The 14198-nt window shown below is 46.9% G+C and overlaps 1 protein-coding gene across 6 annotated transcripts in view; it reads left to right on the forward strand.

Annotated features, from left to right (window-relative positions):
* SMC4 (structural maintenance of chromosomes 4) overlaps positions 1-14198 on the forward strand; it is a 103427-nt gene that overhangs the window by 64985 nt on the left and 24244 nt on the right. For all 6 annotated transcript variants that reach the window (XM_026650018.1, XM_026650020.1, XM_026650019.2 and 3 more), the window contains 4 exons: positions 10111-10296; positions 11922-12083; positions 12380-12605; positions 12706-12785. In XM_026650018.1, coding sequence (XP_026505803.1) covers positions 10111-10296; positions 11922-12083; positions 12380-12605; positions 12706-12785 — 654 coding nt within the window. The remainder of the gene's footprint in view (positions 1-10110; positions 10297-11921; positions 12084-12379; positions 12606-12705; positions 12786-14198) is intronic.

Consider the following 14198-nt stretch of genomic DNA (forward strand, 5'->3'; position numbering starts at 1 on the left):
TGAGATAGGATCTGTACCAAAGGCAGAGGTTACAAGCATTGTCAGTCACTCCCATCCTCACTGCTGAGGTCGCATAGGTACTCCAGTGGATGCAAACATGCTTTTGAGGGTGCTATACCAGTTCCCACCTTGGATCCTGACCTCCCCTTTGTTTTTGGACTGACTGGGTGCTAAATACAGTGGTGGACAGTTATATCCTTCAGTTCTCAGCCACTCCTCCTCTTCCACTGCCATCCCTGTCCCTCTTCAGGGACCCTTCTCACGAGCGGTTCCTAGGTCAGAAGGTGCAGATCCTCCTGCAGGTGGGGGCTGTGGAAGAGGTACCTCAAAGATTGAGAGGGAAGGGGTTTTACTCCCAATATTTCCTAATCCCAAAGGCCAACGTGGGCCTTCGCCCCATCCTGACATGCATCACTTCAACAGGTTATTTCAAGAAACTGAGGTTCTTCTTCGAGTGATTGCTCCTGTGTATTCCACAGTAGGTGTGCATGCTCGCCACGTGCACCGGTGCCAGAAGTTTTTCCCTTAGCAGTACCCGTAGTGGGGGAGCACCGCTGCGACCCCTGGAGTGGCGGCTCTATATCACGCTATAAGGGGAGCTGCACACTCCCCCCCCCACCCTCAGTTCCTTCTTGCCGCCAGTGAAGATAGTCGTAACGTTGTGCTCCAGCTCTGCTGCAGCGCTTCTAGCTTTAATAGTACAAGTCTTCTTAGTAGTCTGATTCTCTAGTTAGTTGCCTGGCTCGGGGCATGCCTCGTGCCCCAGGCTTCAAGTCGTGTGACTCCTGTCGCAGTTCTATGCCCAGAAGCGACCCACACACTCAGTGTCTTCACTGTCTGGGCGAGACTCTCACATAAGTGAGCGTTGTAAAATTTGCAGATCGTTCAAACCAAGAACGAAACGTGAAAGGGATATTCGTCTCCGGGCCCTATTAATGGAGTCGGCATTGGCCCCTGCACCGACACGCCAACCCAACTCAACCAGTCGGCACCGCTCCCCCGCTAAGAAGCAAGGGAAGACTCAGCGGCGCCGAGAGAAGGACAGGGGTGAGGCCGCACCCGAGTTGGGCAGCCCACGACCCACCTCGGGACCCAGACCTCTGACTCGTGCTGAGCGGAGTAGTCCAGTCCCGTCCACGCGTGCCTCTCCTGTGATGAGAATACCGTCAACGCCGGAGGCAGCTAAGGCAGCATGTGACATCCTCGCCCTTCCAGTGCCGGGCACACCGCCCGAGACGGCCCCTCGCTCCCGAGGGAAGCCGCCGCTGGGAGCTCATCAACCCTCCCCGGTCCGGCATAGTCCCTGCTCCGAGGATGAGGTGCCTATCCATTCGGTGAGGCCATCTCATAGCCCGCATCAGACTTCCATTCCGTTGGCCGATTCGCCTGAGAGGGAGTCCTGAGGGTCCTCCACTACCCGGAGGGGTCGCAGGCACAGAGACAAGAGGCGTCGACGCTCCCCTTCCTACCGGAGTTATAGGAGCAGGTGTCGTAGCCATGGTCGCCGTGGGGAATCTGGAAGCAGTACCTCTGACGGGTACAGGTCTTCTTCATCAAGATCTAAATCCCGAGGCCGGCACCGACATGGCCATGGATGCTCCCGTCCCTCACACGGCACCGTGCGCTCTTCAGCGACTCTGGCTTTGGCACCCAGCTGCCCATCCCCGGGCTGCGCCGTCCCACATGATCAAGTGGCTCCGCTAGGTCCCCAAGTGGGGCACTGGCAAGGGGCACCCTGGCAAGGCCAGTGGTGTCAGTGAGCACCTTGGCCCCAACTACCGGCACCAGCAAGACCTTGTTCGGTGGCCGGGGCATCGCAGGTACATTCGACGTCCCCACCTCGGCACCGCGAAAAGTCAACCGGCACCGCACCCGGGCTCGGACTTGGGGGTGGAACCACCGGTACCGCCTGATGCCCTGGGGGAAATCCGGTCCCATCACCGGCACTGGAGGAATCCATTGCGTTGCCACCACCCGCCTTGCAGGAAGATTTTAAGGCTCACCAGGAGCTCCTTAGGCGGGTCGCCTCGAATCTCCAGCTCCAGGCTGAGGAGATGGAAGAGCCGTCAGACACGTTGTTCAACGTCTTGTCCTCCTCGGCACCGGGCCGTGTGGCCCTACCTCTCCACCAAGGAATGGCCAATATCTCGACTTCGCTTTGGCAAACCCTGGCGTCCTTGGCGCCTATTTCTAAAAAGGCGGAAAGTACTTTGTGCCAGCAAAGGGGCACGAATATTTGTACTCTCACCCGGCACCCAACTCTCTGGTGGTGGGGTCTGTAATCCACCGAGAGAGGCATGTCCAACCCGCGCCCACCCCCAAGGATAAAGACGCCAGGAGACTGGATACCTTCGGCAGGAAGGTTTATTCATCAGCGAGCTTCCAGCTCAGGGTGGCAAATCACCAAGCTCTCCTGAGCCGGTATGATTTTAACTTGTGGGGGTCTCTGCCAAAGTTTGAACCTCTTCTTCAGGAAAAGGACAAGAAGGAGTTCAGAGCTTTGGTCGACGAAGGCACAGCGAAAGCGGCCCTCCAAGCGGCTTCGGACACGGCAGATACAGCAGCCTGTTCGATGGCCTTTGTCCACGGAGTCCCAGTCCCTCATGCAGGACTTGCCTTTCGACAGGAAGGCCCTGTTTGCAGATCAGACAGACACCTGTCTACACGGGATGAAGGACTCCCGCACCACCCTGCAAACTCTGGGCCTATATGTCCCACCAGCTAAGGACAAACCCAGGCCACAGACCTTGGTTCCTCCGGCTAGAGGCAGCTATGAGCCCCCGCCTAAGAGGCTGAGGGAGCAGAGACACAGGTCCCAGCGCCAGTCCCACTCGGCCCCGCAACCTGGGCCCGCCAAGGGCAAGAGGCAGGGGAAGAGGGGGGCCACCGGGCCTGTTGCCAGGGAAGCCCCCCAGTTAATAAAGTTTGTGTTCTGCAACAGTTTATCTGCCTTCCGAGTGCAATGGTCCTGTATAACGTTGGACCAGTGGGTCCTCAGCACCATTTTCAAGGGCTACATGTTGCAGTTCGTTTCGGCCCCCCTCCAACACCCTCCGCCCCTGGAGGTCCCCGGGGACCCGAAGCACGCCCTCCTTCTAGACCAGGAGGTGACGTGCCTCCTAACCCTGGGCGCGGTGGAGAATGTACCTCTGGAATTCCAGGGCAGAGGTTTTAACTACCCGGTATTTCCTGATCCCAAAGGCAAAAGATGGGCTCAGGCCCATCCTCGACCTGCGGAACCTCAACCAGTTTATGGTCCATTACAAGTTCCGTATGGTTTCCCTGGCCTCTATTATTCTGTCCCTAGACCTGGGGGATTGGTTCGCAGCCCTGGACCTCCAGGATGCGTATTTCCACATACATATTTTCGAGGATCACAGGCGCTTCCTCCGCTTCCTGGTGGGACGGGACCACTACCAGTTTACGGTCCTTCCCTTTGGCCTCTCCACCTGGACAGGTTCGAGACGCTCAAAAGCCTCATAGCCTCAGTCACGGCCTTCCCCGTGACGACGGCAAAGGTGTGCCTTCAACTCTTGGGCCACATGGCAGCATGCACCTCCATGGTACGACATGCCAGGCTCAGAATGAGGTCCCTCCAACTCTGGCTGGCCTCCCAATATTCCCAGGCCAGAGATGGCCTGGACAAGGTTGTCAAGTTACCTCCCAACGTAGTGGCCGACATGCAATGGTGGTCCCTCCCGGGCAACATGTTACAAGGGATCCCCTTCCGAGAGACCTCTCCCTCACTAGATCAGGTGTCGGACGCCTCGGACCTGGGATGGGGAGCTTCCAAACCCAGGGCAGATGGTCGACCTGAGAATTGTCCCTGCACATAAACGTCAGGGAACTCAGGGCTGTGCGCCTGGCATGCATAGCTTTCAGCCGGCACATACGGGGAAAGATGGTCAGACTCCTCATGGACAATACAGGCGCGATGTATTACATCAACAGGCAAGGGGGCATGCGCTCCTCGGCCTTGTGCCAGGAAGCCCTGGACCTATGGGAATTCTACATAGCCCACAATATCTCTGAGGGCTTTTCACTTACCCGGCATGCGCAATACGCGAGCCGATCACCTCAGCAGGGTCTTCTCCCACCAGAACGAGTGGTCACTCCACTGGGAGGTCGCTCGGCAACTCTTCCGAGAGTGGGGACCTCTTTGCTACCGCCCAGAATCGTCTCTGCCCCCCAGTTCTGCTCCAGGTCAGGGGCAGAAAAGGGGGCGATCTCAGACTCATTCCTCCTCCGGTGGTCCGGCCAACTGTTCTATGCCTTTCCACCATTTCCACTGATAGGCAAGGTCCTGCAGAAGGTAAAGGCAGACAGGTCGAGGGTCATATTCATAGCCCCGGATTGGGCCCGCCAGTATTGGTATGGGACCCTCCTGCAACTGTTAGCGGCCCTCCCGTGGAGGCTGCCGCTTCGCCCGGATCTCCTCTCCCAGGAGAGGGGATGCCTCCTCCATCCCAACCTAGCCGCACTTCACTTGGCAGCGTGGCTGCTCCATGGTTAAATGAGGAGGAGGGAAGGTGTTCACAGGATGTCCAGCGAATTCTGCTGGAGAGCAGAAAACCGTCCACACAACTGACCTACCTGGCCAAATGGTTTAGGTTTTCTAGGTAGGCGGGGGAGCGGGGCGCTTCCCCGTCATCCGCATCCCTCCAACTTATTCTAGATTACCTCCTGTCCCTTAGGACCCAAGGTCTAGCTCCGGCCTCCATCAGGGTACATTTAGCGGCCATTTCAGCTTTTCACCCTCCGGTGCAGGGTCACTCGTTTTTTTCCCATGAGATGACCTCCCACTTTTTGAAGGGACTAGACCGTACGTTTCCGTATGCCAGGGCCCCGGTCCCGCAATGGGATCTGAACCTAGTGCTATCCTCACGGGTCCTCCCTTTGAGCCCTTGGCCACATGTTCATGGTCCCACCTGTCCTGGAAAGTGGCTTTCTTGGTGGCTATCACCTCAGCCCATCGGGTCTCAGAGCTTAGGGCCTTGACCTCGGAACTCCCGTATACGGTCTTCCATAGGGATATGGTCCAGCTTCGCCCACACCCTGCGTTTCTCCCCAAGGTGGTCTCCGCCTTCCATATGGATCAGGACATTTTCCTACCGGTACTCTGTCCTAAGCCCCATTCCTCCAACGAGGAGCACTGCCTACACACGCTAGACGTACGTAGGGCACTGGCCTTTTACCGTGACAGGACGAGGCCATTCAGGAAATCCTCGCAACTGTTCGTTGCGTCAGCCGAGCGTCTGAGAGGGCAACCGGTCTCTACCCAGCACCTTTCCCGCTGGATCACCTCGTGCATACGCACGTGTTACCACTTGGCTGGGGTTCCCCCGCCTCCTATCGTAAAGGCCCATTCTACGAGAGCTCAAGCCTCGTCGGCCGCCTATGTAGCCCATGTCCCTATCCAGGACATATGTAGGGCTGCCACGTTGTCCTCTGTCCACACTTTTTCCTTGCACTATGCGATCGTCTCCCAGGCATGGCATGACGCTGGGTTTGATAGGGTGGTACTCCGTCCCGATAACCTTTAAACTCCTGCCCATCTCCATCAGATATAGCTTGGAGTCACCTACTGTGGAATACACAGGAGCAATCACTCGAAGAAGAAAGGACAGTTACCTGTTCCGTAACTGGCGTTCTTCAAGATGTGTTGCTCCTGTCTATTCCACACCCCGCCCTCCTTCCCCTCTGTCGGAGTTGTCTGGCAAGAAGGAACTGAGGGTGGGGGGGAGTGCGCAGCTCCCCTTATAGCGCGATATAGAGGCGCCACTCCAGGGGTCGCAGCGGTGCTCCTCCACTACGGGTACTGCTAAGAGAAAAACTTCCGGCACCTGTGCATGTGGCGAGCACACACACCTACTGTGGAATACATAGGACCCCTGGTCGGTAATGGCAGGCATTTCCTTTGTCGTTCTCCTCAGTCCCCCCAGCCATCAATGTCCCCAGTGTCTGACGCATCAGACCTAGGTTGGGGAGCCCACCTCAATTGCCTCAGAGCTCAGAGCAATCCACTTGGCTTGCCAAGTCTTCCTTCCCCACATCGCAGGCAAGGTAGTTCAAGGGCTATGGACAACACCATGGTCATGTTCTACATCAATAAACAGGTAGGAGCATGCTCCTCTGCCCTCTGTCAGGAGGCCATCCATCTATCGGAATTCTGCGTGAAGCACTCCACCCACCTTGAGGCTTCACATCTTCCGGGAGCACGGAACACCCTGGCAGATCATCCAAGCAGATCCTTCTCCTCTCACCATGAGTGGTCCCTTCAACCAGAAGTCACCAGGTTAATCTTCCAAAGGTCAGGATATGCCCAGGAAGACCTGTTCATGACCAAGCAGAACAGGAAATGCCATCAGTTTTACTCACTGTGCGGGCACAGCCTGGGCTCCTTTTTCAATGCCTTCTTGCTTCCATGGACAGAGCTTCTACTCTACATATTTCCTCCAGTTCCTCTAGTTCACACGGTCCTTCTGAAAATCAAGCTGGACAAGGGGAGAATTATTCTTATAGCTCCACCATGGCCACGCCAACACTGGTTCGGCATGGTGCTAGACTTATCAGTAGCACTACCACTACCATTTTTTGCAAGACCATGGCCATTTACTCCACTCAAGCCTGAGGTTCCTTCACCTGACTGCATGGAAGTTACATGGCTGAACTCAGAGGAGCAAGTCTGTTCAGACCAAGTTCGACAGGTCTTACTGGGTAGGAGGAAGCCATCCACTAGGGCTACCTACCTTGCTAAGTGGGCAGTAGGTCAGTTTTCTCTCACAAGATGATAATTTGCTTTCTTAAAGGGTTGGAAAGACTTTACCCTCAGGTTCACAATCCGATTCCTCCGTGGAACTTAAACCTGGTCCTATTGAAACTCGCAGGCCCTCCCTTTGAACCGCTACTGTTGTGCCCTCTGCTGCTTCTTTCCTGGAAGGTCGCCATCCTGGTAGCGATTACCTCAGCCAGAAGGATCTCTGAAATCGGGACCCTTACATCACACCACCGTACATGGTGTTCTTTAAGGACAAGGTCCCACTGTGCCCACATCCAGCCTTCCTGCTATTAGGAACCAGGCCATTTTCCTGTCTGTCTTCTTCCCGAAGTCTCACAAGAATTCAGAAGAGCGGCAACTTCACTCATTGGGTGTTAGGCGTGCCCTCACCTTGACATCGAGAAGACTAAACCATTCTGCAGATCCACATATCTCTTTGTGGCAGCAGCAAAGAGGATGAAAGGCCTACCGGTTTCAGCCCAGAGAATCTCATCCTGGATAACCTCTTGTATTTGGACATGCTATGAAAGGTGAATGTCCCACTTCCGGCCATCTTGACCGCTCACTTCATGAGAGCTCATGCCTCTTCAGTAGTATTTCCGGCCAGAGGTTATCCACAATGAGATTCTCTGGGCTGAAACCAGTAGGCCTTTCATCATCTCTGCTGTTGCCACAAAGAGTTTTACTTCAAAAGTAAAATTGAAGAAAAAAGCATGACCGCACATTCATATGCATTCATTTACACCTAACACAATTTTATTATTTCTAAATACAATTTTTCATGTGTGTCAAATACACTTGTTCTCATTAAGGACTAAGCCAATACAAAATTTTGGAGTTGTAAAACATCTTGTTTTCTTTTTTAACCTGAGAAACTAGTTAATACATAAGCCTTCTTTCTCAAACCACCAAACAGAAATTTATCCAGAGCTTGAGAAACAACTTATTAGGTCCTAAACAAACACAAAAAATTTTAACCCAAAGGGTAACTCAAAAAAAGCCCACCCCTTCTAGATAATTTATCTTTATTCTCGGCCTAAATGTAAATTCAGAAAGTTTATTAAAACACTATTATTGTTGTAGCTGTGTTGGTCCGAGGATATTAGAGAGACAAGGTGTGTGAAGTAATAACTTCTGTTGATGAGAGACAAGCTTTCGAACTTACAGAGCTCTTCTTCAGGTCTGGAAAATGTACTCAGACAGAATGTCTACGGTGCAATTTAAAACCCATGGCTGGCCTATGCCAGCTGACTCAGGCTAAGGGGTTGTTGCAGGGTCCTAGAGCCCAGGTTTCAGCCTGAACCCAAACATCTACACTGCAGTTAAACAGCTCCATAGCTTGAGCCCCATGAGCCCAAGTCAGCTGGCACAGGCCAGCTGCAGGTTTTTAATTGCAGCGTAGACATACCCAGAGTGTCGTCACTAAATACCAGGTGGAACAGGTTGTTTAGCGTAAGTTGTGAATACATATTTCAAGGGACCGTTCAAGGTAAATTGACCCATTAACTTCACCTTGAATGGTCCCTTGAAATGTGTGTTAACTACTTGTGCTGTTCCACCTTGTACTTAGTTGTGATGCTCTGATTACATTTCCCAGACCTGAAAAAAGAGTTCTGTATAAGCTCAAAAGTTTGTGTCTCTCTCCAACAGAAGGCGATCCCATAAAGGATATTATTACCTCACCCAATTTGTCTCTGTTAAAACATTGTTCATTTGTTTTAGTCATTGCCTCCCAAACAGTTGCTATAGTATTGCCACTTTAACATATAATGGGACTAGACAAAATTTGAAAACTACACCTCTACCCCGATATAACGCTGTCCTTGGGAACCAAAAATCTTACTGCGTTATAGGTGAAACCGCGTTATATCGAACTTGCTTTGATCCGCCGGAGTGCGCAGCCCCACCCCCTGGGAGCACTGCTTTACCGCGTTATATCCAAATTCATGTTATATCGGCCGCGTTCTATCGGGGTAGAGGTGTACTTTGAGAACTTTTTAAATTTTGAGAAAATAATTTGTGAAAATGAAGGTGCAGGAAAAAAAGGTAGGATAATTTCCGTTATATCAGTCGCCTAATAGTTCCTACTGTAGTTAACCTTGCAAAATGGTATTCACTGTATTAACCTGACTTTACACAGCTTTCCTGAAACATTCACTTATTCAGCTGACATTTTCTAAGGTTGGTCTCTGTTCAGAGTTAAACTTCTCCCATGCCTGGATGTTTGAGTAAAAATTCTTGAGTTTATCTAAAAGTTACCATTTATTTTCTATTTGTAAGGGGCTAAACTTGAACCTTAATATGGATGTGGTCCTCATTGAGGACATTTTTTTGGTTGGACAGGGTGGTAGAAATTAAGTGACTAAAAAATAATGTCTAAACATGATTGGTACCATGTGCTAAGAATTCAACAAACAATGACCTCGTACCATCTTTCTTCTTGCTCAGCTGTCAGACATGAGGGTGATTGTTGATCAGAGAAGGGGGTTGGCAGGGGAGGGTGGTGCTCTCAAATGGTGCTAGTATAGCTTCCATGAAGGATGTTTTTATTGAACATTTAAATGTGCGCAGTAAAATGATTTCCCCAAAAATTCTTAACTATGGGAAGTAGAAAAATAATGTTTTTAATATACTGCTGCATTGTACAATATTCTGCAAGTTTTAGAAATTTTAGACCTTTATTTCAGCTGCAAAGAAATAACCCTTATGTAAACAAACAGAAATTTATCTCCAAACAAGCAGTGGCAAAGATCGAAACACTTTAATCTCAGTGAAGTTTGAACTTCAAAGCATATTTGAGATTACTTAAATGCTGACATTAAGGTCTGGAAATCAACAATCTTGATGTAATTTTAAGTTTGTACAACTGTTTGCACTTCTTGATTTTTAATTTAAGATTTCAGTGCCATCATTAATTAACTCAGATTGCACATATACTATATTTTCTATTTGTTTTTCTGCTTAAGGCTGGGATTTTCCAAGAAGCCTAAATGAATTGGGCATCCAGCTCCCTTAGACCCCTTGGAAAATGCCAACCTAAATATGTAGCTTCTCTTAAAACTTTGTCAGAAAGTACACATTATAAAGTACAATGTATTTTTCTATTTAATTTTAGAAGTAGCTGTTTGAATAAAAAAATACGTTTCCATTCATTGTTTACTCAACGCTAAACGTTTGCTATCTCTGATATCTTATGGTTGATGATTTTACTCTTTATTAACTTTTGTTATACAATCATTAATATAAGCGTGCCTGAACTTTAAATACATTAGACTGCTTCTGAGATTTTCAGACATGAATATTTTCTATTAACCTTTTTTAACAATTGTTAGAAAGAGAATGAGCTTGTGAAACTTGGAAGAGAGGAAATGGACACTAAGAACCTTGTTCGAGAGCTACGTCAGAAGGTAGAAGAAGCAAAAAGTTCTTTGGCAATAAATCGCAGTCGAGGAAAGGTGCTTGATGCTCTACTTCAGCAGAAGAAATCTGGAAAAATTCCTGGAATATATGGAAGACTGGTAAAGTTTAAGAATTAATGTATCATTAACAAACAGGCTTTTATACTTTACAGGTGTCATTACTCTTATTGGAATTGTCCTAACTAAATGAACCATACAATATAATATTTTGCACTCCCATATGGACTTATATCCAAGGATCTCAAAGCATTTTACCCATTTATGTAAGCCTGTTACAATTCCCGTTAACAAACAGGGAGTCCAACTCAAATACTATGACCCTGGGAGACACTCTCACTGAAGAAGTGAAAAAGCCAGTACCAGAACTCCAAACTCCTAGTACTTTCTGTCAACTATTAATCAAAACTCACTACAACAAAGTTAGGAATCTTACAAACACTTGGTATTTTATATGTTTAACTTGTTAAAATTAATTGCTTGGACTCATTCTTGTGTCAAAATCCACACAATACAGAAGGCTGAGGGTTTTCAGGAAACCAGTTACAACTTCTTGATTCTCTGGTCCAATTTACAATTGACCCAGCATAAGGGCAGCCTTTGATCTGCTCTAACCAAAGCCACTTGCCTATGATAGAACCCACTGTGGCCTGGCCATGCCCTCTTCCTGCCCCACCATGATAGCCCCATACTTAGGAGGTTGCAATGGGGTGGGGGAGGACAGTGCTCAAACAGTACATTGTAATTCATTGTGTTAGCAATTACAAAACAATCTGATGGAACAGACTTCTTAAAGCCATTTTAAAATAATGGCAGAAATATTTCTAACATGTAGAATTGACATTGAAAATGCATGTGATAACTATAGTAAAAGACACCACCTCTCAATGTTTTGGCAGAGATGTCAATACCAGCGGGGGGGGGAAATCAGGTAGTAAATTTTCCATTAGCACATATATTCAAACCACTGTAGAGATAATATAAGCAATGTAACCCCCATTTGAGGATTATCTTCTCTATTTCAGAAATGGTGAAACTGAGGCAGGTTAAATAGTTCTCTCAAGTCATATAGAAGGTGATGGATCAGTGATTAAATACTAATACCTATCTCTTATATAGTGCTTTTACCTGCAGATTTTAAAGCACTTTGAACCATATCATTATCCCCAGTTCACAGATGGGGAAACGGGCAAATCCAGTTTACCTTTGTGCCTTCAAGGTCACCCAACAGGCCAGTGCAGAACAGGGAATGGAACCCAGATCTCCCAAGTCCCAGACAGTGCTCTGTCCACTAGGCCACACTGACTCACTAAAACTTTAGTCTGATACTCCATGCTAAATTATCTTTCTGTCTGGAGCATAAATCATTACTCCTTTAATTAATCAGATGTCTGTACATTGTTTTTAACACAAAAACTGCTATAGAAGTACTAAGTATTTGCATTACCTTAATAGTGTGCACATTAGAAATATGTAAATAGTGATCTGTAGCACAGATGACATTGTGAGTTCTGAATAAAGGTTAACTTTCTACATTTCACAAACATTCTCAACTCTGAAAACTGGATGAGAAAATGATGTCAGGTATACATAAAATTCATACATTTCAGGTTGTGTTAACATGTTTTTTGTCTTCTCTCTACTAGTACCTTGAAAAGATGGTTATCACTGTTAATTACCATACTGATCAACATAACTGCCTCTCTGCTTTATATGTCAATTACTAGGGAGACTTGGGAGCTATTGATGAAAAGTATGACGTTGCTATCTCGTCATCTTGCGGTGCCTTAGACTACATTGTTGTAGATACAATTGATACAGCTCAGGAATGTGTGAATTTTTTGAAGAGTCAAGGAATTGGAGTTGCCACATTTATAGCCTTGGACAAAGTAAGTATTGGTTTTCTGGAAATAAGTTAGACTTTTGACTCCCCCCTATATTATAGGCCATTCTGAACAAATATCTTATTGTATATGCCAATATAATAATCGATCTCTTGGGATTTTTATCTTGCAAGTGAGCAGACATCTCTTTGGTAACATTATTTGATGTCCACTGGCATTCTGAGGAATCTGGCAACAGTATAGTGCTAGGGAACTACTGTGTACACTCAGAGGCATTAGTTCACCTTAGAGTGTTAAAATGTTGTTCTAACTTATTCTGAGACTCCTCTTCTTCCATATAGATGAGAGTATGGGAAAAAAGTATGAATAAAATTCAGACTCCAGAAAACACTCCTCGTCTCTTTGACGTGGTGAAAGTAAAAGATGAGAAGATTCGCCATGCCTTTTACTTTGCATTACGTGATACTCTAGTAGCCAATAACTTGGATCAGGCTATCAGAGTAGCATTCCAAAAGGACAAAAGATGGAGAGTTGTAACTTTGCAAGGACAGATCGTAGAACAGTCAGGTATTTAAAAATACATAACTAAATTTATATCTTCACGGTTTTATTGTTGGATAGCAAATTGAAATTAGCTTGCTAACTTCTTTTCCCTATCCTACTTTAGGAACAATGAGTGGAGGTGGACGTAATGTAATGAAGGGTAGAATGGGATCCTCCGTCGTGGTTGAAATTTCAGAAGAAGAGGTTAGTTCATAATTGCACATAGAAAAGTGTTTCTTCAAAATTCCTCTCCGATATTTACACTGCCTGATTTTATTTAGACCGTTTTATATACAAATATTGTGCAGAGGAAATCAACATTGTTTAAATATTACTTATCAATCAATGCTATAGCTTTCTGGAAAAGAGTAAATAAACCTGATACTGTTAATGAGATTTGTATTAGAGTATTTCAAACCACATTGATAGTTGCATAATGTACCTTAACTTTATAAGAATTTTGTTCTCTCTCATTCCACTGTTACACTGTGTTTATAGATGTTACACTGATTTTATATGCATGTGTACATGTGACACCTGATGTCTGCTTATTGGTAGATTATCAATCTTCACCTATAATAGCTAGAAATTGATTGAAAGAAGAAACGAGTGCATGGGAAGGACTGAAAATAAGGAACTGTTGTGCAGGAAAACAGTCAATATTGCCTTGGGAGGCCACACAGGAGCTTACATTTTTTAGGTTTACGTTCTAATTCTGCAACACAGTTTGTTCAAGATTTCTGCAGTCCACAAAAAGACCAACCAGACTAACTTCACTATCAGGCAAATCAGTTGAAACTATAGTAAAGAACAGAATTATCAGATATGTAGATGAACACAATATGTTGGGGAAAAGTCAACCAGGCTTTTGTAAAGGGAAATCATTCTATTAGAATTCACTGAGGATGTCCACTAACGTGGACTAAGGGTATCCAGTAGATATAGTGTACTTGGACTTTGACAGTGTCCCTGACCAAAGGCTCTTAAGCAAAGTAAGTAGTCATGGGATAAGAGGGAAGGTCCTCTCATGGATCAGTAACTGGTTAGAAGATAGGAAACAAAGGGGAGTGTCAGGGTTCCCTCCCCACTCTGAACTTTAGAGTACAGACGTGGGGACCCGCATGAAGACCCCTAAGCTTCTTTCTACCAGTTTAGGTTAAAAACTCCCCTATTCCTTGGATTAAGTAACGCTGCCACCACCAAGTGATTTAAACAAACAATTAGGGAGGGCCACTTGGAGCCCTACCTTCCCCAAATATCCCCCCAAGCCCTACATCCCCTTTCCTGGGGACGCTTGAGAATAATATCCTCACAAATTGGTACAGGTGAACACAGACCCAAACCCTTGGATCTTAAAACAATGAAAAAACAATCAGGTTCTTAAAAGAAGAATTTTAATTAAAGAAAAGGTAAAAGAATTACCTCTGTAAAATCGGGATGGTAAGTACTTTACAGAATAACAAAAGACTCAAGAACATAGAGGATCTCCCCTCTAGGCAAAACCTTAAAGTTACAAATCCAGGGATAAACCTCCCTCTAGACGAGGAAAATCACAAGCCAAAAATAAAAGTAAACTAACGCATTTCCTTATTATTATTTACTAATTCTAATTGAGTT

Source organism: Terrapene carolina, unplaced genomic scaffold (genome assembly GCF_002925995.2).
Source record: "Terrapene carolina triunguis isolate 2854851 unplaced genomic scaffold, T_m_triunguis-2.0 Scaffold88, whole genome shotgun sequence".
Taxonomy (NCBI): domain Eukaryota; kingdom Metazoa; phylum Chordata; order Testudines; family Emydidae; genus Terrapene; species Terrapene triunguis.